Source organism: Melitaea cinxia, chromosome Z (genome assembly GCF_905220565.1).
Source record: "Melitaea cinxia chromosome Z, ilMelCinx1.1, whole genome shotgun sequence".
In the NCBI taxonomy this organism is placed as follows: Eukaryota; Metazoa; Arthropoda; class Insecta; order Lepidoptera; family Nymphalidae; genus Melitaea; species Melitaea cinxia.
This window is the reverse complement of record NC_059424.1, coordinates 20,750,524-20,774,489: the sequence shown is the minus strand read 5'-3', so window position 1 is coordinate 20,774,489 and position 23,966 is coordinate 20,750,524. Positions and strand designations below refer to the sequence as shown.

Genomic DNA, 23,966 nt, shown 5'->3' with positions numbered 1-23,966 from the left:
GGTATTTCCGCTGTCGTAGTTTTATTGAGAATTTTAATCAGTCACGATTAAGAAATGCGATAAAAGAACATGTTTATAATGTGATACCCAGGGTCTTTACATATGTTATAGCGCGTCGCTTGGTCGCCCAGTTGTATTTGATTCATTGACGAGAATATCGCGTCAAGGTCGCTATCGCTTCGCTTGGTCGCGGTGTGTACAGTCCTATCACCGATAATAATTTATAAAATGTAAGATTAAATCTTTAAAAATCTTTATTAAAGAATAGATGTTAATATCACAGTAGAGAGTTAGATTAATATTGATAAAAAGGTATTTTGCAATAACCAAACGCCAAAACCTTTAGCAGAAACAATAATTTTGGGACATATTTATAATATTAAAAGAAATTTTGAAATTGGATATCTTTCAAAAAATTACGAACCATTCAGCCTATGACGTGCCTGTTGGGCATAGGCCACTTTCTCAATGTAGGAGAAGGAATGGAGCTTAAATCAGTACGTGGCTCCACTACGGGTTAGCAGATATATTCCCTACTGAGTTACGATCGCTATCAGATATTTATGATAACAACCGGGACCGACAGCTAACGTACTCTCCGAGGAACGCTGAGGAGACTCACATGGACAGACAGCAAAACTGGAAAGAATTATTTATACCTACAAATACAAGTCACCCCGGTTGGTTTAAAACCAGAGCGGTTGTTAAAAATTGTATAGTAAATTTTTTTAAAAGGATGATTTTAAATATCTATTAAGTGTTTTACTTACGCAAATCTTAACACTTATCTTGTGTCTAAGCAACTTTTATTTGGCTATATTTTGTATCTATAGCTTAGAAATATTATGAAGTTCATGTGGTTTAATGTTCTCGCTTGCATTTACCCTATAATATGGAAAAAAGTGTGTGTGTACTTATGTACGCACGTAAGAAGTTATACTTCATTGGCTAACTTCACGTTGCTAACTTCTTCTTCGTTGAATAGCTAACTTCAGGGTATAACTTCAAAAATTATAGGTTTATTTTTTTCACAAAAGTGAAAAAGGAGTTCACCCTAGTGTCACCGTGAAAACACTTTCCATTTGTGTATAAAAAATAATTATTTTCAGCTTATCACATACCATAACTCCCTTCACTTTGCACTATCTGTAATTAAATAACAGAATCCCCTCTCTATTACAAATCGCCAACGTTAAACATATTCCGATAATCTCCTAAGCCGGGTGATCTGGACGGAACTCCATTTCATTCAAATTTAATTCATTTACTCGAGCCTATTGCTGGTCGCGGTTTTGTTTGAAATGACTTCATTATTCAAATGTTTGTATTTATGACGTTATATTTTATTGATTGAACTTTTTTTTAACCTTTATCGGCATTAAATTCGTACAATGATTAATAAATAATATGTCAATGTAGTTGTTTTAGTGGTTTGTACTACTCAGCGATTTCTCTTAAATGTGAAGTTTTTATAACAAAGAATACACTTGGATATACCTTAAATGGTTTCAATAAACAAAATAAAATAATCAAGGAATTAATATTATTTTTATATCGCTTTATGATAATAAGGAAATATATTCGAAAAACTTTCATAGCACTGTAGGTATTTTTTGTGAATGTTTATAAAATCAACAGACAAACTTATTGAATTAGTTTTATTACATATAGATTTAAGCAGTCGGGTATCGTGTGGGGTCGCGTTATAACGGATGTATAAGGGCGTGTAGCATTAAGACAGTTTTTTAATTATAATTTCATATTCATAGAGCAAGGAGTAAGTGAAAATTTGTTTTGTGTTTTTTGTTTAGATTAATTTTTTTTATAATACTATTTTGGTGATCAAGCTGAGGTAGGGCACAGCAGGAATTTCCTGCTCAAAATATGGAGCAGCCCGACTGGGGTAGTACCTCGACCTTACAGAAGATCACAGCTAAATAATACTGTTTTCAAGCAGTATTGTGTTCCTGTTGGTGAGTAAGGTGACCAGAGCTTCTGAAGGGACTGGGGATTGGGTCGGCAACGCGCTTTCGATGCTTCTGGTATTGGACGCGTCTGTAAGCTACGGTAATCTCTTACCATCAGATGAGCCGTACGCTTGTTTGCCGACCTAGTAATATAAAAAAAAGCGTCTAGTTCACGTGGTAGGCAGACACCGTAGCCTATGAACGCCTGCAACTATAGGAGCATTGCAAGCGCGTTGCCGACCCTACGACAAAGCTGTCTCAGGAGATTAGTATTAGTTAGCTGTGATTTTCAGTAATTTGTTAACTCTCGAATCATATTCATCGAAAGAAAAAATATATTTAAAATATTTATGTCCAGAACTAAAATTTTAGTATTTGAAGACTTAATAAATACAGAGAACTATGCAAGTCCTTCTAATCCCTGATAATAGTATCGCATGTACCCATTTTGTGCAACCCGTCTCTGACGCCCCTAAGCCCTTATCCCTTGGGCACTCGTCCCCTGCAACCTCACTTACGTCTGACTTCGTTTCAAATCATAAAAGTTGTTTTCGTTGTGCTTCCAATTGATGACCAACTTCCCAATGATGGTTAAAGCTGAAAATATGTTCTCGAAGGAAGCGTCCACAGTAGTATATTACTAATACCTCAGTTTTAAATCTTTTGGTATGGATCACTGAAAAGCGATTAATTCAGAGTAATGACTGAGTCTGTATCGTGTTTACTGATATTCGACGCAAAACTTTTTAACTTATACACTTTAATATTTTATTTAGTCCTATCTACGCAGAATGTGCTAATTGAGTTTTTAATCTGTTGTAAATTATGCTTGTTTTTGATTTAATTATATTAATAATGAGATCACAAGCAGGTGGTAATAACCAGCCATCTTCTCTATTGAAATTTGGATGTTTTTTAATTTCAATAGCCTCACGGATCATCCTTGGTTGGAATCGATGTTCTTTTGCGACGATCTGTGGTTTATCGAATCTAATATAATGGCTAGCTGTGTCTAGACTGTGTTCACAGATTGCGGACTTAGTATAGCGACGGTTCTTTAACGCGAGTTTTAAGTGATCGTTTTGTTTGTCCTATATAAGAGAGACCACAGTCACAATCAAGCTTGTATACTCCTGCATCTTGTAAGGGTATATGACACTTGATAGATGGTAAAAATGGATTGATTATACACTTAATCTGTATTTTGATTCATTTTAACTGAGGTAGGTGACAGCAGGAAATATTCTGCTCATTATCTAGAGCAGCCCGACTGAGGACGAGTCTCGATCTTAAAGAAGGCACAGCTAATTAATACTGCTTACTGTTCTCAAGCAGTGTGTTGCTGTGGTGAGTAAGGTGCATAGAGTTCCTGGAGATCATTGGGGGACGTCTATAAACGATGTTGCAGACGTCTATAAACTATGGTAATCTCTTATCAGGTGGGTTGTAAGCTTGTTTGCCGACCTAGATGTATAAAAAGAAATATCCACGTTATACTCAGGGCCTATGAGTGTCAAGGGTTTATTTTTGTGATTCATATTATCAATTATTAAGTAAACGCACATACCCATAACAATATATGGTATGTAATGCTTAATTATGACATATGACTACCTCAAAGTAAGAACTTTTTTATCGTCTGATAAGTTCATCTCTATACCATGTCGTACGATTTATTCAGAAATAGTGTTAACACATTTAAAATTTCTTTAATTAATGTGTAAACGGTTTTGTCTGTATCTAAATATGAAGAAATATTTTTCTTTACTCCCGAAGATTATAAAAATAACGAATTATCATTAGTAACAGAAAATGCGTGCCACAATCAATCCTTTTAGAAAATTGACATAAACTTTAAAATACTCCATTAAAATAAAAATAAAATGTATTATCGATAAATTATTATAATATAAATCTCATTAGTCTATTTCCTTATTTATTAAATTTATAGATAGCGTTTTAAGTAATGACAAATGATCATCCCAAATATAACGTTGCGAATCAAAAATATTCGCTTTGAATCCATCACTCGGGTTACGAACTCTTTTTCGCAACTGTCCGCGTAGGCGACTCAACTCAACTATTATTTATATAAGAAACCACATACCAACTTAACCTAACAAAAACCCAATAACAATCGCCCCACCATTCTGTACCATTGAATTATCTAATTGATCTATGTATCTGTATAGCTGTTTTGTACATTTGATAAATACGATTGTTTATATTACAATAGATAATATTTTTAGGAGACGCCGAGTCGAAGCGGAGCTCTGTCGCCGCGCGGAGTCTGACGTTTACAAATTATACACGCCGCTTTTTGAAACAATATACCGTATACCGTTTAGGTTATCTCGAAAGTTTTCGTCTCTCTGATAAAAGGTTGTATTACTTAAATGTCATTACGCTCCGGGGCCGGTGCATGGTTAATATTTCATTGGGCGCAGTTCAGACGATATCTTTTAAGACGGTTTATACGATTTGTTCGTTTATCTGTTCGTAGGAGGTTGATAGGTCAGCTTGGAGGTATCTGCGGTTCTACTTGTGTATTATTGTGAACTGGTGACGTTCGCTGTTGATAGTTTCTAGCTTTCAATCGCTTGATTTATTGTGATTGTTCTTGATTGTTCTCTCGTGAAACGGATTTCGAATTTCGAACGTGATTTCGATTTTCAATTGCAATATACATTTTTTTTGTTAATTCTAAGTTTTAATTTATTTGGACCTAATATCAACTATAATATCATTTTACCAATTTTAATAGCACACAAGTAGCGCGAAAACATTTCTTACTCACCAACGACATAGTTCTACATCTGAGCTGTCAAGATAGAAAAAAAACAACAATTATACAATCTCATTTTTAATCAACGAGGATGAATCGATTGTTACATCGATAGTTAGATCACAGCTAAATAATACTGTTTTCAAGCAGTATTGTGTTCCTGTTGGTGAGTAAGGTGACCAGAGCTCCTGGGGGATTGGGGATTGGGTCGGCAACGCGCTTGCGATGGTTCTGGTGTTGCAGGCGTCTATAGGCTCTTACCATCGGGTGAGCCGTATGCTTGTTTGCCGATCTAGTGATATAAAAAAAAAATACAGCTAGCGTTCAACATTAATGATATGAAATAAAGCATTTAATGTCTTCGACAGCGCAACTCAAAAAAAAAAAAAATATATATAGGGAAGAGTAAGTCTCTTAACACCGTGTCGTATCGAAAGATCTCTGTATGTACGCACCTAATTAAAACGCCTTAGCCGTATATACTAAATTAGGCACACCTGCATATACTACAAATATTAATATTGAAGTATAAGCTTTATGTCTATGAACGTAAGGATCGTTATTATGTAACGATTTTTTTTTAAATAATTTCTAGGCTTTTCGTTATCGGGTTTACTCCCGGTTTCGTTGACGGACTTCGTTATTGAGTAGACCTTACGTTTACTAGCGACAACTGACAAAAGGCTTAATATGTAAATTTAATATTAAAACAAAGACTAAAACATTTGTTTATAAATATACATGTTTCTATTTTTCTTTTATTGGTTTTTTTAAGTTTATATTTTTAAAGTTATATATTTTTTATGTATGATATAAATGTGTCCGAAAATATAAAAAATAAACTTTGAAATCAATAGTTATTCGGAGACTAGTCTTCCATCATAGTCTTTCATCATCATCATTTCAGCCTATCGCAGTCCACTGCTGGACATAGGCCTCCACAAGTTCGCACCAAAAATAGCGCGAACTCATGTGTGTTGCCCAGTCACCACGCTGGGCAGGCAGGTTGGTGACCGCAGGGCTGGCTTTGTCGCACCCAAGAAGCGATAAGATTAGTTTTAAGGTAACCAAATTCAGGTCGTAAATGTTGTAGCAACAATATTACAGTACTTTTGCTAGTTTTATTGAAATTACTATGTATGCGTTCTGAAGCCTTGTTTCGTTCAAGGTAAAATTAAAAACTTGATAGACCTATTTCAATCTATTAAAGCATCTTAAACTAAAATCTAAATTATAAAAAAAAATCTTAAAAATAATAAGCCATACACAAAATATCGTGAAAATTACATCGTCCAAGTAAACAAAAATTCGTAAAAAATATAAATCTACTGAGCCAAATTGAATAAAGTTTTGGAACCAAATGGCAATTATTCCGTGTATTAATTAATCAGCGTATATACATTAAAAATAATTGTGTTTGCTCGCCAACGAAAAAAAACCGACAATTACATCGACAAGTAATAAGACGAAAAACTTACTAGCACTAGTCGTTACTATGATTTTCGAGGGTTTCCCTCCATATCTCTGGGATTCCATCATCAGATCCTGGTTCCTTTATCATGGTACCACACCTGGGATATCTCCCTTCCAACAAGAAAAGAATTATCAAAATCGGTTCATAAATGACGAAGTTATCCCCGAACATACATAATATACATATATATACGGTCGAATTGAGTAACTTCTTCCTTTTTTGCAGTCCCTCCTTTATGAAGAATCTCCTCCTTGATGAAGTCAGTTGTTAAATGTTGTGTAGATACTTCATATGAGTAGTGAATAACCTCGCATGTCCGCGTAAAAAATCTTTTGACATTCGTATAAAGCAAGCAAGAATACTACGCATCGCATAGAATATATATCGGTTGATAGGTTATTGGAGCTACTTAAGTGACACACGTTTGACAGCCTAGGGCCTAAGAAGTCTAAGGATGTCAAAGTTTGGTTATTATACTAGGGATGTACAATACCTGTGCAAAATTATAATCATGATTTTACAATTTAGGCCTAAAACTATTTACAGTTAAATAAACCATGTCTGTATTATATGTAAATGTACATTGTATTTATTATATAACACAATTTTTCTTAGAAATTAATATAGAGATTTATTAGATATTAAGTCTTCTTAATGTTTTAAATACAGATTAAAGTTATATGATAAATAATTAAAAACGCATTAAAGGCCGTTTACCTCGTTGATTATGAGTTTATTTTGTTTTTCACAGGCTTATGTTAAGTACATGGAGCAATTCCACGTATTATATTTGATGCAATAAATATTGATGAAATCTTTTTATTGTAGTTATAATAAATTTCTTTGTTATTTATACTTAGAATTTTTAAGCGTTACAAAATATTACCATTAAGTAGATTTTTTTTTTATAAATATTTAAGTATGAAAATTAATTCCTCGAATTGCAGTAAAATCTATTTGATTTGAATGGCAGATCGTATTTGATTCTCATTCAAATTAAATGAAGTTAGTTTCGCTTGCCATTTTATATTATATTGCCATGTTATATTTACAATTAATTATATAGTAGTTATTATTTCAAAATAGTTTTTGTTGTTCATGCTTGACTTGGGGAGTAAGCTGGTGAATGCGTGACGAGAGCGTAATGAAAACTGTGATCAGGCGAGGCGAACGGAAGTTGAGAGGGAGATGTAAGTTAATGAAGATAGAAAGAGAGAGAGTTGCTTTTCGTATATTTCTGTAGGGGCTGAAGAAGTTCTTTTTTTCAGACGTGTTGTCTAAAGCACACTCGTTTTTTTTTTTGATTCAATATATAGATAATAAATAATATTTTACACTTGACTGATGTATTGCCATATTCGAAAATTGTAATTTTACAAAATAAATCCAATGAATCATAGAAAAAATATATTAACATTATATTAACCGGTATATCGTTACGTCAAATTTGTCTCGAACACAAAATACAGTAGGAAGTTGAACAATTAAACCAGCTTCCATCGTGTAGGCACGTTATTTTAAATAGGATCAAGGCAGAGTTAATCTGACAGTGGAGCAAGATAGCATTGCGTCTCCGAAAACATATTAGAACTCCGGCCCACTCGAACAATAGTCTCTTAAAACTAATCACATCGCTTTTTTTATTGCTTCGGTGCTGTGATTTGTCCACGGCAATCTATCATTCGAGAAGCATGGGAATAATTAGTGTCAGCGCTCACATCCGGACGTACTGCGCCAACAATGAAAAGTGTGACGCGTAAGAATAAATCATTAATAACACGAAACGATAGTTTTTTCTAATTCTATATTTAAAAACTACCCACGGTGACACTTTTTAACTTTTTTTCTTTATTTTCTTAACACCGTTACTTTTTTAATTATATTCGCATCGCTCGAACTAAACATTATTCGAGTGTTTAAAGGTCGAAAGCTCTCATTTTCTGAATACTTTTACGCGTGAACAAGAAAAAATGTTAAACAGCGCCCGGGAAGCGGCTCGGTCGGTGTGAACGACCCGCGCCTGCTTCGGTTATATATTTGATACGCATTTTTATAATACTCACATTGTTTGGCCTATGTCGGAATACATTACACACGTATTTTTTATAACATGTCGTTACATCCGCGTCGCTTCCGTTACGTTTCATGTCTCTCATAGACAATGTAGCTGACATATCTACGAGAATTAATAATTAGAAGTTTGGTTATTATAAAATCAATGAATGAGTGTCTGACAATGATTGTCGCTTAATGTTTAATCAGATATTGTCTTTGCGTTAGTTAATAAAAAATATTTTATTTATTTATTTACACTTTTGCACACCGATACAATGATTTCTTACAGGCAACCTTCGGACAGAGGACTAATATGCTATTTCTACCCTATACGCACTAAGCGATTCGCTAATACATTCTTTATCCGTACGGCCAAAGAATGGGACTCTCTACCAGCGTCTGTGTTTCCGGAAAAATATAACCTGGGGATCTTTAAGTCGCGAGTTAATAGGTTACTTCTAGGTAAGCGTGCTCCATCTTAGACCGCATTTTCACTTATCATCAGGTGAAATAGTGGTCAAACGCAAGCCTATCATTGTATAAAAAAAAATAACATAGGCAGTATGGGAAGCTGTGAAAAAACTTTATGTAACATAAATATTACACAACCATGTCTATTTGTCTTAAAATCAAAAGAATATACGTTAACAACGGAACTAACTGTACAGCACATCTATATATGTATATTACACATGTATACTAATATTATAAAGAGGTAAAGTTTCTAACTTTGTTTGTATGTAGGGGGCAATCTTCGCAAATACTGATCCGATCACGAAAATTCTTTCACTATCAGAAAGATACACTATTATATAGCTATATAGCTACAGGAGTGATATCGACTAGCCCGTTCGCGCAGTTTGTAGTGGCCCTGCTTTCTGCTCCTCAGGTTGCGGGCTCGATTCTCGCCTGAGTCTGGCTGAAATATTTGTATTTATATATTTATATATGTATTATTTCTATGTACATTTATAAAAAAAAATATAGTTATAACAGTCGGCTGTTACCTGTAACACAAGCATTAACTTGCTTACCATAGGACCGTGTGTGAGTCGACCGTGTGTGTATGTAATAAGATATTTATATTTTATATAGCCTATATTTTATTACTATTGAACAAAATATTGAGTGAAAAATAATAGTAAATGTAAATCAAGACGGAGAAATGCAATCGAGATGAAAACTTTACTATGTATTTGCATCACAAAAACAATTAACGCCCAACGAAGTGAACACAGGTCGCTAGTATAAGATAAAATAACGCTGTGGTTTAAAATATTATTTAAGCTTGCTTACGACGCATAACAGACTTAATATCTATTATAAGTATGTTAGTATATTATATATAAGTCATTATACAAATTACAATTTTTTATTATTATTAAAAGAGATGCTGCCACTGATTCCAAATGTAGATTCTGTACAGAAGAATCGAAAAGAAACTCCTTAGTTACTGTTTTAAAAAAAATGTGTTCTGATACAAAATTTCTAATATTTTGCTTGAAATACAGCGTTACTATATCCAAAGATATTAATCATGTTTCGTAAACTCATAAGTATAAAAAAGATGTACTCGTATATCCCTTCCTGTCTGTCTGGTCTTGGATTGAAATTATAATAATAATAATAATAGTTCTTTCAAACAATTATGTTGTAAAAATTTTAAGAGTTCCATGTTCAGAGCACATTAACGCTGTTAAACTTCATCTGCCTGCATTCGAAATGTTCTCAACACAAATACGACTAGTAAAAATAGTGTATTTCAACATAGCAAATATGAGGCACGAACTTAACAAACATGGAGACTTAAACTTAACAAACACGTGACTTGAACTTAATGAATATGGGATTTCAACTTAACAAATATTTGTCAAGCATTATAATAGCGCAGAAACTTTCCTGCAGGATTTTTAACTTCCTTTTAGCCGGTTTTTTATATCAGTATAGATAGTATCACCATAACGATGGTCTATATCTCAGCGAACGATACGCCAATAAAGAGCCGATTGTACCATTAGATAGGTGAACTTTTAGTGCCTAATTATTGTTAATTTATGTATGAATTTTAGACGTTGCGTTGGCGCAACGGTTACAGCCATGGATTATCCCTGTTGCGCTGAAGACTGCGGGTTCGATCCCCGCACATGATAAACATTTGTATTGGCCATATAGGTGTTTGCCGTAGTCTGGGTGTTTGTGTAGTCTTTGTGGGTTTCCCCACCGTGCCTCGGAGAGCATGTTAAGCCGTCGGTCCCGGTTGTTATCATGTACACCTGATAGCGATCGATACTCATAGTAGAGAATATATCCGCCAACCCGCATTGGAGCAGCGTGGTCGATTAAGCTCCGATCCTTCTCCTACATGGGGAAAGAGACCTATGCCCAGTAGTGGGATATTACAGGCTGAAGCGTATGTATAATTTTAAATTGTTATTGAAACTTAATTAGGCTGACTCGGGAGTCGTCAGCGTTGTACATCAAAGAACAATAATGTATACACGAAAATAAATGAGACTTAAATAAGTACACTGCAGTCGAATCGTAAATTTTTTTCATTCAAATAGGTCGTCAAACAAGCGTACGGCTCACCTGATGGTAAGTGACCGTAGCTTATAGACGCTTGCAACACCAGAAGCACTGCAAGAGCGACGCTAAACCTAACCCTACCCCCAATTCACACGCCTTCCAAGGAGCTCTGGTCACCTTACTCACCAACACGAACACAACGCTGTTTGCAGTATTATTTAGCTTATTTAAGCAGCTTTTTTCAGCAGATTTTTCTTTAAATAACCGTTACTTTTTCTAAAGTTTTCCATTTTTTGTGGAATTTTTTAATTTTTTTTAATAAGTATTTTCTACAAATATTAGGAAGTTAAAATAAATAGCCAAATTGATCCAGCTGATCTCAAACTTTTACGATTCATTTTAATTTGTATAGATAACCGGTATATTTTGTTAAATATGTAGAGCGTTATTTCATCATAATCCGTTTTGTCAGTTTTTATTTTAAAACAGTGATGAGAAAAATAGTAATTATGTCCTAGAAAAGACAAACATTAACATACTAACACAAAGAATACATACACATGAAATGTACAGTTTATACAATACAATACACATTTACTCATGATATTTTTTTATAAATCGTATTAATATTGCAAAAGCGAAAGTTTATGGATATTTGTAACTATTTCTCGTCAAAACTGAACCTTCTTTTCATCTCGATATAAATATTTTAATTTATATATAACTAGGTCGGCAAACAAGTCTGCAACACCAGAAGCGTCATAAGCGGGTAGCCGATCCTACGCCCTATTTCCCCCAGGAGTAACCCAGTATTATTTAGCTGTGATTTACTGTAAGGTCGAGGTACTACCCCAGTCGAGCTGCTCCATATTTAAAGCAGTAAATTTTATGTTGCGCCGTTTTTTTACGTGGGGAAAATCCAGACTCCTACTGACTAAAAATCCACCACGTGTGAGCAGTCGTCCACCTGGGTGGAGCGAGATGGGGTCGCGCTAGCATTCGCCACCTCGCCCCGGCGGTAGCCCCGGACGAAACCTCCGGGCCCCGGTACAATGGTGGGGGTGGTCTCGCTCACAACAAGGCCACCCCTCAGGCATGTGGGATCGTGTCGTTCGGCCGGTCGAAGTCCCCGACTATCGGCCGGCGACCCCACTATTACGAGGGGGGGAGGAGGTGGGCAAACCGTCTCCTCCTTGCTCCCGTACGTCTGCGCCGGAGTGGGTCAGCGGAGACGTCATTCAACCTGGCCGGCTCCGCGGCCTCCTTCTGCGTCATTTCCTCTTCGCAGAAGGAGACCGTCGCCTGCCACGACCTTTCACTGTTGAGCATGGCTTTTACGACACTCGGCACTGAGAGATCCCGTCCGAGGACTGCAGAAAGCGCGCGCCGCTGCGAGTCCCACGCGGTGCACACTTTCAGCGCGTGGAGCGCAGTATCCTCTGGCGTCCCACACTCGTGACAGGCTAAAGTCGCCTCCCGTCTCGCGATTTGGTGCAGGTAGGTACTTACCGACGCACCCGTGTCCGGAAAATACCTGCACCTCGTCATAGTCATCATCGTCATCAGTTATTCATACAGAATCAGAAATTACGTCGGTGTATATAATAACAAAACCTTTTAATGTTATCCAAAGTACGGTGCGGAAAACCCATAAAAACATACACACAGACCCGAAACTAATATTTATAATTATACAAATATCATATAAACATCACACGACATAACAACGTCGATTATCTCATACATAACTGTGTTTTGTGTCCCTGTTAGTAAGGTAGCTAGAACTCCTGGGGATAAGGATCAGCAACGCGCTTGTGATGCTTCTGCTGTTGAAAGTGTTCATAGATAACCATTAACCGTACGTTTCTTAACCACTAGCGGTATTAAAAAAAGAGAGTATAGATAATATGGCAGTTAAGATAAAAGAGTTTCTATATTATATAAAGTATGTAAATAAAATAGATATCGTGTATTAAAAATTCTACATAAAATATTTAGCTCAGTATTTTTTGAGTAATTTTAATTTGACTAGCCCCTCAGTTTTATTTAATTTAGATAAGAAAATAATTTGATAAAACAGTACACTCAAAGATACTTTCTTTTCAAAGTTAATAATATGTACAGTTTTCAGTCAGTCGGTGCAGTCTTCTCAATCTATGTTAATACGTGTAGCAAAAACTATATACCCCTTTGTACGAGAATCGCGAGGACCGAGGAGTGTGAAATTTCGCACACTTATAGTTTATATAGAGAAAGAGTGTAATAAATAAATATATTTCATATTAATATATATTTTAAATCCACCACCACATGACACGCATCACCTTTCGATTGATAAAAGTCCAGGCAGTCAAAGTTCTGACATACACAAAAAATTCAACCGAATTGAGAATCGCCTCCTTTTTTTGAAGTCGGTTAAAAAATTACGAAATTACTATATATAATGTAAATGAAAATGAAATAATACTACACACACTACATAGGGTATAGTAGGTAGCAGTGTATATATATATATATATATATACATATGAATGAGTTCTGGCCGTGTATATTATACAATTATTAACTATACTTAGTTAAATCTGGGGCAGCCCGACGATTCGACCTTAGAAGATAAAAGCTAAATAATACTGCTTTCAAGAAGTGTTGTTCCTTTGGTGAAAAATGTGACCAGAGCTCCTGGGGGTAGGGTTAGTAACGCGCTTGCGATGATATTAGGGTTATAGGGCGTCTATAAGTTACAGTAATCATTTACCATCAGCTGACTCGTACGCTTGTTTGCCGATCTAGTTGCATAAAAAAACCTTATATAGTATAATCTTACTAATGTTAGAAGTTAATTTGGATGTCATCGCAATGTACGACTATGTGTGTATGCATCCATGTGTGTGTGAACGAGTTCCTGATGTAAGGCTATATAAAAATTAATAAAATACACGATAATATTTGTATAAAAACCATACAATTACTGACATTAATTTCGAGATATGTAAAAAAAAATCCTTTAAAGATGAATAATACACCGTTAAAAATTATATTATATGTAAAGATAGAGTATCATAATGTAGGTACAGAGATCGCGGTGTAAATATCACAGGTATGTGAAATCGTAACGATCAACGTATGCTGAGATAGATACACTGTAAGAGCTTTCTTCATCAGTTGCTGGTAAATCAATTAGTTTTTTTTAGATGAAGACTAACTTATTCATACACAACTAAATTCTATTATCCATGCCAAATATTTTGATTTATGAATGTTACCATACCATAGGTCTCAAGGACCTCGGCTTTACAGAAGACCGCAGCTAAATAACTCGTCATAGCCCACATAATTAGCAAGTTGAAGTGGCAGTGGGCTGGTCACCTTTGCCGCTGGAGCAGATATGTCCTAGTGTGGAGACCGCGTGTGCCAAACGTAGCGTGGGACGCCCTCCGACCCGTTGGACCGACGATCTACGTAAGATTGCCAGTGGGGGCTGGATGAGAATTGCGAAAAACCGGTAGTTTGCCGAGAAGTTGGGACGATGTAATATGTCCAGCAGTTGAATGTGAATGAAAAGTGAATAAGCAGTGTTGCGTTTCTGTGTAAGTAAGGTACCTAAACCGAACTCATGGGTGAGAGTCAGCAATGCGCTCGTGATTTTTCTCGTGTTGCAAGCGTCTATAGGCTACGGTAACCTCTAACCACCAGGTAGGCCATTCACCGCCCTAGTTGTATTAAAAATAACAGTGATATTTATTGATATTAAATTCGTACAAATCCGAGCTGAAGTTTCTAACCCATATAAACAAAAGTAAGTGTTTTGTGCTCATGCTGCTCTACGCGATTTAGCGGATAGTGTTCTGTTCTTATGTTGAGTAAGATTGCTGGAGTTCAGAGAGTTACAGAGACCGGTCACTCGTTTGCCATCTTTTTAAATTAAATAATATTCTGCAGAAAAAATCGGTCCACCCAGTCAAAACTTCTGAGATAACATACATAAAAAAGTACAATCGAATTGTTCTCAATTCTCCTTCTCCTTCTCCTTTTTTGGAAGTCGTTTAAAAATGTCGGCTTGAGGCTCGCAGTGCTAGAACTAAGGGTCGTGTGTCTCTCTCTGTGTGTGTATTTAGTGTGTGAAATCTCAGCGTACGTACAGCTTTTCGTTTCCGGTGTCCGAGCTGTCCCGCGAACTGTGCTTCGCCTTGTCAACGTCTCGCTCCGGTGCCCGCGGTAATTGTAGCATCTTGTTAAACGAAATACTCAGGTTATCAATAATTTTTTTAATGACTCCCACATGGTGTACATTAGGGCCGTTCGGGTGATAATGAATATTCATACGATATTTAGTCAAAAACTAACACGTGTTTTTGTTATAATGATTTCTTTTTGTTACGAAATTGCTGTGCGGTTGATGATTGTGTTTTTTTTTGTATTTTTATGGTATGGTCGATGTCGTTGATTTAATTAATAATAATTAAAAATGTACTACTGTGTGGCTACGGTACTAAAGAATATAGCCACCCCCTCTCTTCCCGTGGGTGTCGTAAGAGGCGACTAAGGGATAACACAGTTCCACTATCACCTTGGAACTTTTAAAAAGCCGACCGGTGGCGGGATAACCATCCAACTGCTGGCTTTGAAATACACAGGCCGAAGACGGGCAGCAGCGTCTTCAGTGCGACAAAGCCAGTACTGCGGTCACCAACCCGCCTGCCCAGCGTGGTGACTATGGGCAAAACACATGAGTTTACGTTATTTTTGGCGTGAACTTGTGGAGGCCTATGTCCAGCAGTGGACTGTATAGGCTGTAATGAATGTAATGAATTAAAAATGTGTTTTTCAATTTGGTAATTCAACTTCTGTGCTACGTTTCTTCTGTAGTTTCGAGAGTGTTTAGTATCGAATGGGATAGTTAAAAATAAAAGTATTATTACGAATTTTTAAGAAAAAATTATTCTCAAATTTTGTAAGTTATAGCACCGGGCGACCTAAATAATAAAAACATGATCTTAAAACAAAACATTATCAGAAACAAAAGTATACTTCGATAAACTCGAACAAAGCAATCATAAATGTTATCATGCAAAAAAAAGAATAGCAAATAAAAATACGGAACCCAAATAAAAAGACAATAGCGTTTAATGTCTCGAATATTTCTCTCAGCGTAATAAAGAACTTGCTCTTAATTAACGCTGTATATTTAATAAAATGTATAAACGCGTTAATAAGGAAGTAATGCTAGTAAGATTATGAATATAAAAAAAAGTGATTCTATATGTGTACAACTAAGCGAGCGGACGCGCGGTAAGTAATACACCAATTGTTTGTTTGTTAGAAACATTGGCCGCGTTATGCTCAAGTTATGTACATGATGAATATATTTTTATTATATGTTTAGTCTCGATGTATTTTTTAAATGTAATTTGTTTGTTTCAACAGCAGAGAGTCTTGAATGACTCGGCATTAATAGCATTGCTTTTGTTCTACATCTACTTTTCAGTTTTAACCTGCTGGTCTCGGTTTTGGTTTTGAGGTTATGGAATGTCTTAAAAAAATTCATGATTCAGCTGCCACTCAAGCTTATTGATGGTCCATAGCCTATAGACGAATTGAACACCAGAAGCATCGCATGATGAATCTACCACGTTGACGAATCTACTCCTATCCCTCCTCAGCAGCTCTACTACCTTGCTCTGTTCTACTGTAATATAGAATTACTGCCTAAAACGGGCTGCTTTAGATTTTGAACAGGATATTTCCTCCTGTTGCTTAACTGCATTTAAATATAACAACGCTTCAGCCTGTAATATCCCACTACTGGGCATAGTCTTCTTTCCCCATGTAAGAGAAGGATCAGAGCTTAATCCACCACGCTGCTCTAATGCGGGTTGGCGGATATATTCCCTACTATGAGTAACGAAAGCTATCAAGTGTACATGATAACAACCAAAACATTTTAACAAACAATTTAAATATAACGATACTTTTTATGTCCATGAGTTTCCATGTGTTTTCCATCGTTAGGTTTTATAGGCTTAAAATCTTCTTTAATAAATAAAATGTTTGTGAAAACTTTAAAAAAAGTGTTTAAATTTGCATAGGCTATGGGATAAACCGATTATAAAAATACATCTACGTAATATACGTATATGTCAAAATACGGAGCAGCCCGACTAGGGTAGTACCTCGACCTTACAGAAAACCACAGCTAAATAATACTGATGTCAAACAATGTTGTGTTCCTGTTGGTGAGTAAGGTGACCAGAGCTCCTGGGGGAATTGGAGATAGGGTCGGCAACGCTCTTGCGATGCTTCTGCTGTTGCAGGCGTCTATAAGCTACGGTGATCGCTTACCATCAGGTGAGTCGAACGCTTGTTTGCCGACCTAGTGATATTAAAAAAAAAAAAAAAAAAACGTAATACATAATAACCGTCTGTTACTGTGTCTGTTAGATACCAAATAATACCAGAATATATTTCAAATTATGCATTTAAACATTCAAAGGAAGCAAATAAAACGCATTTTTCCTTTAATACCTCACGAATTTTATTACGATATCACCACGACAATAATATTGTTGTCAAACGTTAAGTGTTAAACGACACACTCCGCATCGAACGCACTCTGTCACGACCATCAAAAAGTTTCTAAAAAAAAAAAAAAAATATTTTCAACTAAATTTAAACGAATTATCGTAGCGTTGAAATATGTTATCACCGTATAAATGTGTGTTATTTTAAAGTCGGATATACTTATTATTTCTTCTTTGATGGCGAATATCAAATGAGCGGCAAATTTTTATACATAATTTCATTAATATGAAACGTCGAAAGATTTACCGTTCCGCGTATAATCTGTTTGAAATGTCCCACCTTAGTATTTAGATCCACGGTTGAAAATAAATATATATTTTTTCTGGGAACAACATCAGTGTCAAGTCAACTCGGGTTAGAGATTATATTTGTCATCGGGGATCGTGGCGTTTGGTGAGGCTATAGATGGGTTTTGGCTGTTGCCAAATTAGGAGTTTCTGTTAGCGATCGACGATGTATTTTTCTTGTAGTGTATGTCATTTGATAATTGACCAGTCGGAAATTAAATAAAATGTATTAAATGAAACGAATGTGTAGACAGGAAGTTTGGTAGTATCGAAAAAGAATACTATATATGATTACTTTTAATTACGATACATTAGCTTCGCCACACGGTTTCACCCGCATTATTTCCAATCCTATGGGAATCTATAATATAAAAATGAGTCGCTGAATGTGTTGCTAACCGCAAAACTCGAAAACGGTTGGACCGATTTCGCTAATTATTTTTTTAAAATATTCCTTGAAGTACGAGGATGGTTCTTACGGAGAGAAAAATTCTAAAAAAAAAAATAATAAAATTAAAGAATCGACTGTTAGGCGATACGAAGTTCGCCGGGTCAGCTAGTGTTGGAATGAAAAAATAGCCTATGTGTTGTTCTAGATCTCCAGCTATATAGGTACTAACTTTTATAATACATACATACATCCTCACAAACATTGGTATTTATAATACTAGATAGATTCCCTCCAAAAACTAATTTTTTCCTTTGATAATAAAAAAAAATATATATTTTTTTGATGCGTTGTGACATTGTAGACTATCATCAACGTGATTTATTATGTTATATTACAAATAATAATAAATAGATTGTCTATTGTAAAATGTTTAATATAAAAACTTTTTTAAAAATATTAAAATATAAATTAAGAAGCATAGATAATTAGATATTGCTTGTTAAAATACTAAGTTATTTTAATAATAGTACGGTAAAGAAATGAAAAATATAAAGTATTCATAATATAAAGTCCTTGCATTCTCTTGTGATACGGAAGCTCTTTTTTTAAGTCAAGAATCACGATGGCGTTATGGATTTGTTTGCTACCTTTTTTGTAATATTGTGCTATATGATTTGTAAACAAAATGTAAGCCTACGTGAAAGTATGTCGTGTCGATTTGCATACATTTCTCTAAATAAAGCACACCGCTTTGGAAATGGTTGTTAAAAATATTTTTTAATAAGCCATTATTTTAGATGATGCGATTTTATTCGATTACGACTGTCAGTTTCATTGATTCCTTTTGGTAACATAAGTATAACAAATCGCGGATAATTTTATACGCCAAATGTTTGTTACTTATTGAAAAAAAAACTTAGTCCCACTAGTTCACAAGAACATAATTGTTTGAGTTTCACGAACTTAGAAATCGAATTACTTATTCAATAATTGTGTTTGCTCGCAAACGAAAAAAAACCGACTTCAATTACATCGACGAGTAATACAACGTAGATCGACGAAAAAATAGTCAAGTAACTACGCGTTATCAAAGATTACTCAAAAAGTAGTTGTCAGATCTCAATAAAATTTATGTGTGACCACATGATAAACATCAGCTTTCGATTAAATTAAAAATTATCAAAAACGGTACACCCAGTAAAAAGTTATTGCAGATTTTCAAGAGTTTCCCTCGGTTTCTCTGGGATCCCATCATCAGATCCTGTTCCTTATCATGGTACTAAACTAGGGATATCTCCTTTCTAACAAAAAAAGAAATATCAAAATCGGTACATCTAGTAGAAAGTTATGCGGTATAATACAACGTAGGTCGACGAAAAAAGCGTCATGTAAAAACGCATTATTAGATATAACTCGAAAAGTAGTTGTTAGATCTCAAATAAATTTAAATGGGACCAATTGACATACACCACCTATCGATTAAAAAAAAATTGTCGAAATCGGTCCACCCGGTCAAAAGTTCTGATGTAACATACATTAAAAAAAAATACAGTCGAATTGAGAACCTCCTCCTTTTTTGGAAGTCGGTTAAAAATTTTATGACAAATTTAGAGCGAACATTATAATTATAAAGTATATTACGCGTAGGATACTTATTTTAGTAATTTATAAGACTTAATGAAACAACTAAATGAAAAATATTTAACTGTCATTTTATCTTTGTCAAAAATCATAATACTTGTTCGAGTCACGATTATTAACTCTGGAGAAATTTCTATTATAAATTTTACATCAAAATAGACATGACATCTACTAGTTGATAATATATTAAACTTAGACTCTAGACTAACTTAGAACCTATGCCCATCTGTGGGATTACGATATGATTGAATTAATCCACAGATTAATAAACAAAATTAATCTGAGAATTAATCCATGAGAAAAGTACGAGAAAAAAAAAACGAGTGTCTTTCTCTCTTTTTATCTTCACTAACTTATATCTCCCTCTCAAGTTCCGTTCGCCTTGCCCGATCACACTTTTCGTAACGCTCTCATCATACATGCACCAGCTTACTTCCCGAGTCAAGCGTGCGTAAAGAAGCTGTACTTCAATAAGTTTGATATTCTTACATTTATACCAGACCAGATGCTAACTGCACGTTCTTAAGTTCGTCACTTAAAATAAATATGATTTTTATACTCGCTCTGTGAAGTTAATGTATTTATAGATCTGTCAGCCACGCTTATACGCCTAATGATCTTAATACGTACGGTGTGTTTCATTTCGGTTTGTTTGTTGACTTAATTATGTGGTTGTTTGATTTTAAACGTTTGAGAGGGAATTTTGGATATCTATTTTTAATGTTTGTTTTATTTTGTAACTTTTTAGGGAGTATCAGAGAGTATCTTGATATTATAAGATTTGTTGTTTTAACGTTAATGTTATCAATCTATTGTAGGTACGATCAGTGAACCAGTCGAGAATGATAGTAAAGTATTCTCATTTAAAAATTATAGTGTCGTTCATATAAGCATAGTGGTCGCAACGTTTGATTGATATACTAGCAGATGCGTGTTTGATCCCAATTTGTATAAATAAAAATTCATAACTAACTAAACTAATTTGTTGCTAAGTGCTAAACTCAATAATAGCAGTGATTAGTTAATGAACCCATCAAACTGACCTTTTTTTTAAGTCTTTTTAATAGTTTTGCGAAGATTCTTACGGAATTAATCATTAGGAAAAATTATAATACTTTGTGACAATTCGCAAAAATACAAAGTTAGTCGGGGAAGCTAATTTATAAATATTTTTTTATTTTTACGTACATTTTTTAAATATTATTAACAAAAGTGTGAAACAAAAACGAAAGGAGATTTTTTTTTAATTTTTAAGTGATATTACAAACTTTAATTTCTAAAACGCAAAAAAATATTATCAGATATAAAAACTGTATGGCTAATTAACTTCGTAAATCTTATGTAACGCTAATAATTTTTAAAAATGAATTTTCTAGAAAATGTGATTATTCGAACTATTTTTTTTTTATTTTGAATTCATATCTAAAACTCTTTAAATTTCCTTAAAATCTATTCCTACATATATAAGTCTATAGTTTTCATTTTTTTATACTACAAGGCTACGGTCCGTCTGATAGTAAGTAAATACCGTAGCTTATGGACATCTGCAACACAAGACACAGAAGTATCGCAAGCGCGTTGCCGACTCCTAGCCCCCTTTCCCTCCCTCGGAGCTCTGGCCTCATTACTCATCACAGGACAACAAAACTACTTGACTATTGCTTAGCTAGTGGTCATCTATAAGGTACTTTCTCAGCCAGGCTTCTCTAAATTTTGTGCAAGATATTCTTTGACCTTTGCTACCACAATATTTTATTTTTATTTCTTAAATAACCAGGTCGGCAAAGAAGCGTACAGCTCACCTCGCGATTACCGTAGCTTATACACGCCTGCAACACCAGAAGCATCGCAAGAGCGACGCCGACCCTACCCCCAATTCACCCTCCAGGATCACCGTGGTCACCTTACTCACCAACAGGAACACAATACTGCTTGAAAACAGTATTATTTAGCTGTGATCTTCTGTAAGCTCGAGGTACTACCCCGCTCGGGCTGCTCCATACTTTGAGAAAGAAATTTCCTGCTGTGACCTACCTCAGTTAAGACTAGACAGTAAATAGAAAGATAGACAGTTACTTCATTGGCCTTAGTCCGTCTATTGCAGACGATTTAGATGTGTCAGACAGACTGTGTCGTCTAGGACACTCTTCAGGAAAACGCAGAGTTGCGTAAGCTCCGCGCCACTCTCTCGACCTCAGTGGCTAGGCCCACAGGAACGACGAGTCGATACGTGTGGAGCCAGTTCGGCTGCAGGAGTCTTTCGTATTTTAGAGCTATGTCACGAATGCTTGACTTGATTTCAAATGAAGTTAATGTATAAGCTATATGCAAATGTATAAGCTATATTACTGTGTACTTTCATTAAAATCCATTCGGTAGACAGTTACTAGAGACTAACATATATACTAATATATACAACTACCTTATATATAAAATTCTCGTGTCACAATGTTGGTTACGATACTCCTCCGAAACGGCTGCATCGATTTTTATGAAATTTCGTGTGCATATCGGGTAGATCTGAGAATCGGCCAACATCTATTTTCCATAGCCATAAGTTATAAACGGGAGGGGGGATAAGGGTTTTAATGATATGTGCCGTCAGCACATTACATCATATGTATTTGCAGCCCTCAGTTGGAATGAGACACTCGAATGAGATACTCGCACACTTAATAAATATATCGTTCAGTTGTCGTGTTTATTATTATCATCATATACCATAGAGCCGCTAAAGTGGTGACCCCGACGTGATCCTGGTCTGCTGGTGATGCTCCAGGATATCGGAAGGCACACGACGCTATTTATTAACAATTAAAGTACTTCAAGGTTCCAACTCGCAATAGTAAAGAATGAGTATCCCCGTCGGGCAGCAGAGCAAAATGACGGTTCTATCAACACCTCAAAACGAAGCTGTCGAGCTAGCTTCCGTAACAGTATCTTCAAGGTTACCAGAATTTTGGTGTGACCAGCCACGGCTATGGTTCGTGCAAAGTGATGCGGTTTTGGGACCACAAAAGCTCAGTGACGATGCAAAATTTAATTTAATCGTTACTAAGTTAAATAAAGACATTATTCAACAAGTTAGCGATATACTTTTGAATCCACCGGAGACAAAGAAATATGAAACCTTGAAGGCTCGTCTGTTGGCGGTGTACGAGGAATCGGAAACCAGTAAATTTCAAAAATTACTCAGTGGAATGGAATTGGGTGACCAAAGGCCTTCACAGCTTTTGCGTCGAATGAGAGACTTAGCACGTGGAAAAATACCGGATGAAACACTTCTCATTATGTGGCAAAGTCATTTACCTGCTTCTGTACGAGCTGTTTTAGCTGTAAGTGAAGTTAAAGACCTCGAAAAATTTGCTATAATGGCCGATAAGGTCATGGAAACCTCAAGACCTGTGAATATTTCCGAAATTCATACTACCGGTTCCAGCTCAAGTGACAACTCTTTTATATTGGCTGAACTTGCAAAATTAAGTTTACGTATTCGTGATATGGAGAGAAGTAGGTCAAGACCAAGAATTCGTTACAATAATCAGCATAGTCGGCGACGGTCTGTCTCGAGAGCTCGTAATACTATACGGCGTACGCCGGAAAACGCTGATTGGTTTTGTTATTATCATCACAGGTTTCAAAGCCGAGCAAAGAAATGTGTGGAGCCGTGTTCGTGGAAGAAACATAATAATTCGGAAAACTAAATATGGTACGATCGCCGGCGGAGATATGTACCATTACACCTGCTCACCGCCTATGTATTAGTGATAATAAAACTGGACTGAGATTTTTAGTGGACACAGGTGCAAACATTTCAGTTTTACCCTTTAAAAAAAAGATTTTTAGTGATAATTCATGTGACAGTTATAAATTATACGCTGCTAATGGTAGTGAAATTAAAACCTATGGTACTAAGACTCTTGATTTAGACTTTAATTTGCGGCGGCCTTACCGCTGGACTTTTATTATGGCCGATGTAAAACAACCGATTATAGGTGCAGATTTTTTAGGACATTATAAATTATTAGTCGATATTGGTAAAAAGAAATTAATAGACAAAGTGACAAATTTGTGTTTAATAGCGTCAGTGACTTTAAATAAGCAACAAACAATTAGAACTATCGACTATTCTAGTGAATACAGTGATTTATTAGCCGAATATCCTAACATAACTAAACCGATGTGTTTTAAGGAGGCTCCATGCCATTCCGTTGTTCACTATATAGAAACAACAGGATCGCCTGTGTACGCACGACCGAGA

General features: G+C 35.5%; 1 protein-coding gene across 1 annotated transcript; it reads left to right on the top strand.

Annotated features, from left to right (window-relative positions):
- Positions 1-22,587: 22,587 nt before the first annotated feature.
- Positions 22,588-23,409, top strand: LOC123668917. Its single transcript, XM_045602608.1, has one exon. It carries the CDS (start codon positions 22,588-22,590, stop codon positions 23,407-23,409), a length of 822 nt encoding a protein of 273 aa, XP_045458564.1.
- The last annotated feature ends 557 nt before the right edge of the window (positions 23,410-23,966 follow it).

Bases quoted from the DNA above. Each gene is read 5' to 3' on its own strand.
- LOC123668917 (XM_045602608.1), top strand. From the start codon at position 22,588: ATGACGGTTCTATCAACACCTCAAAACGAAGCTGTCGAGCTAGCTTCC.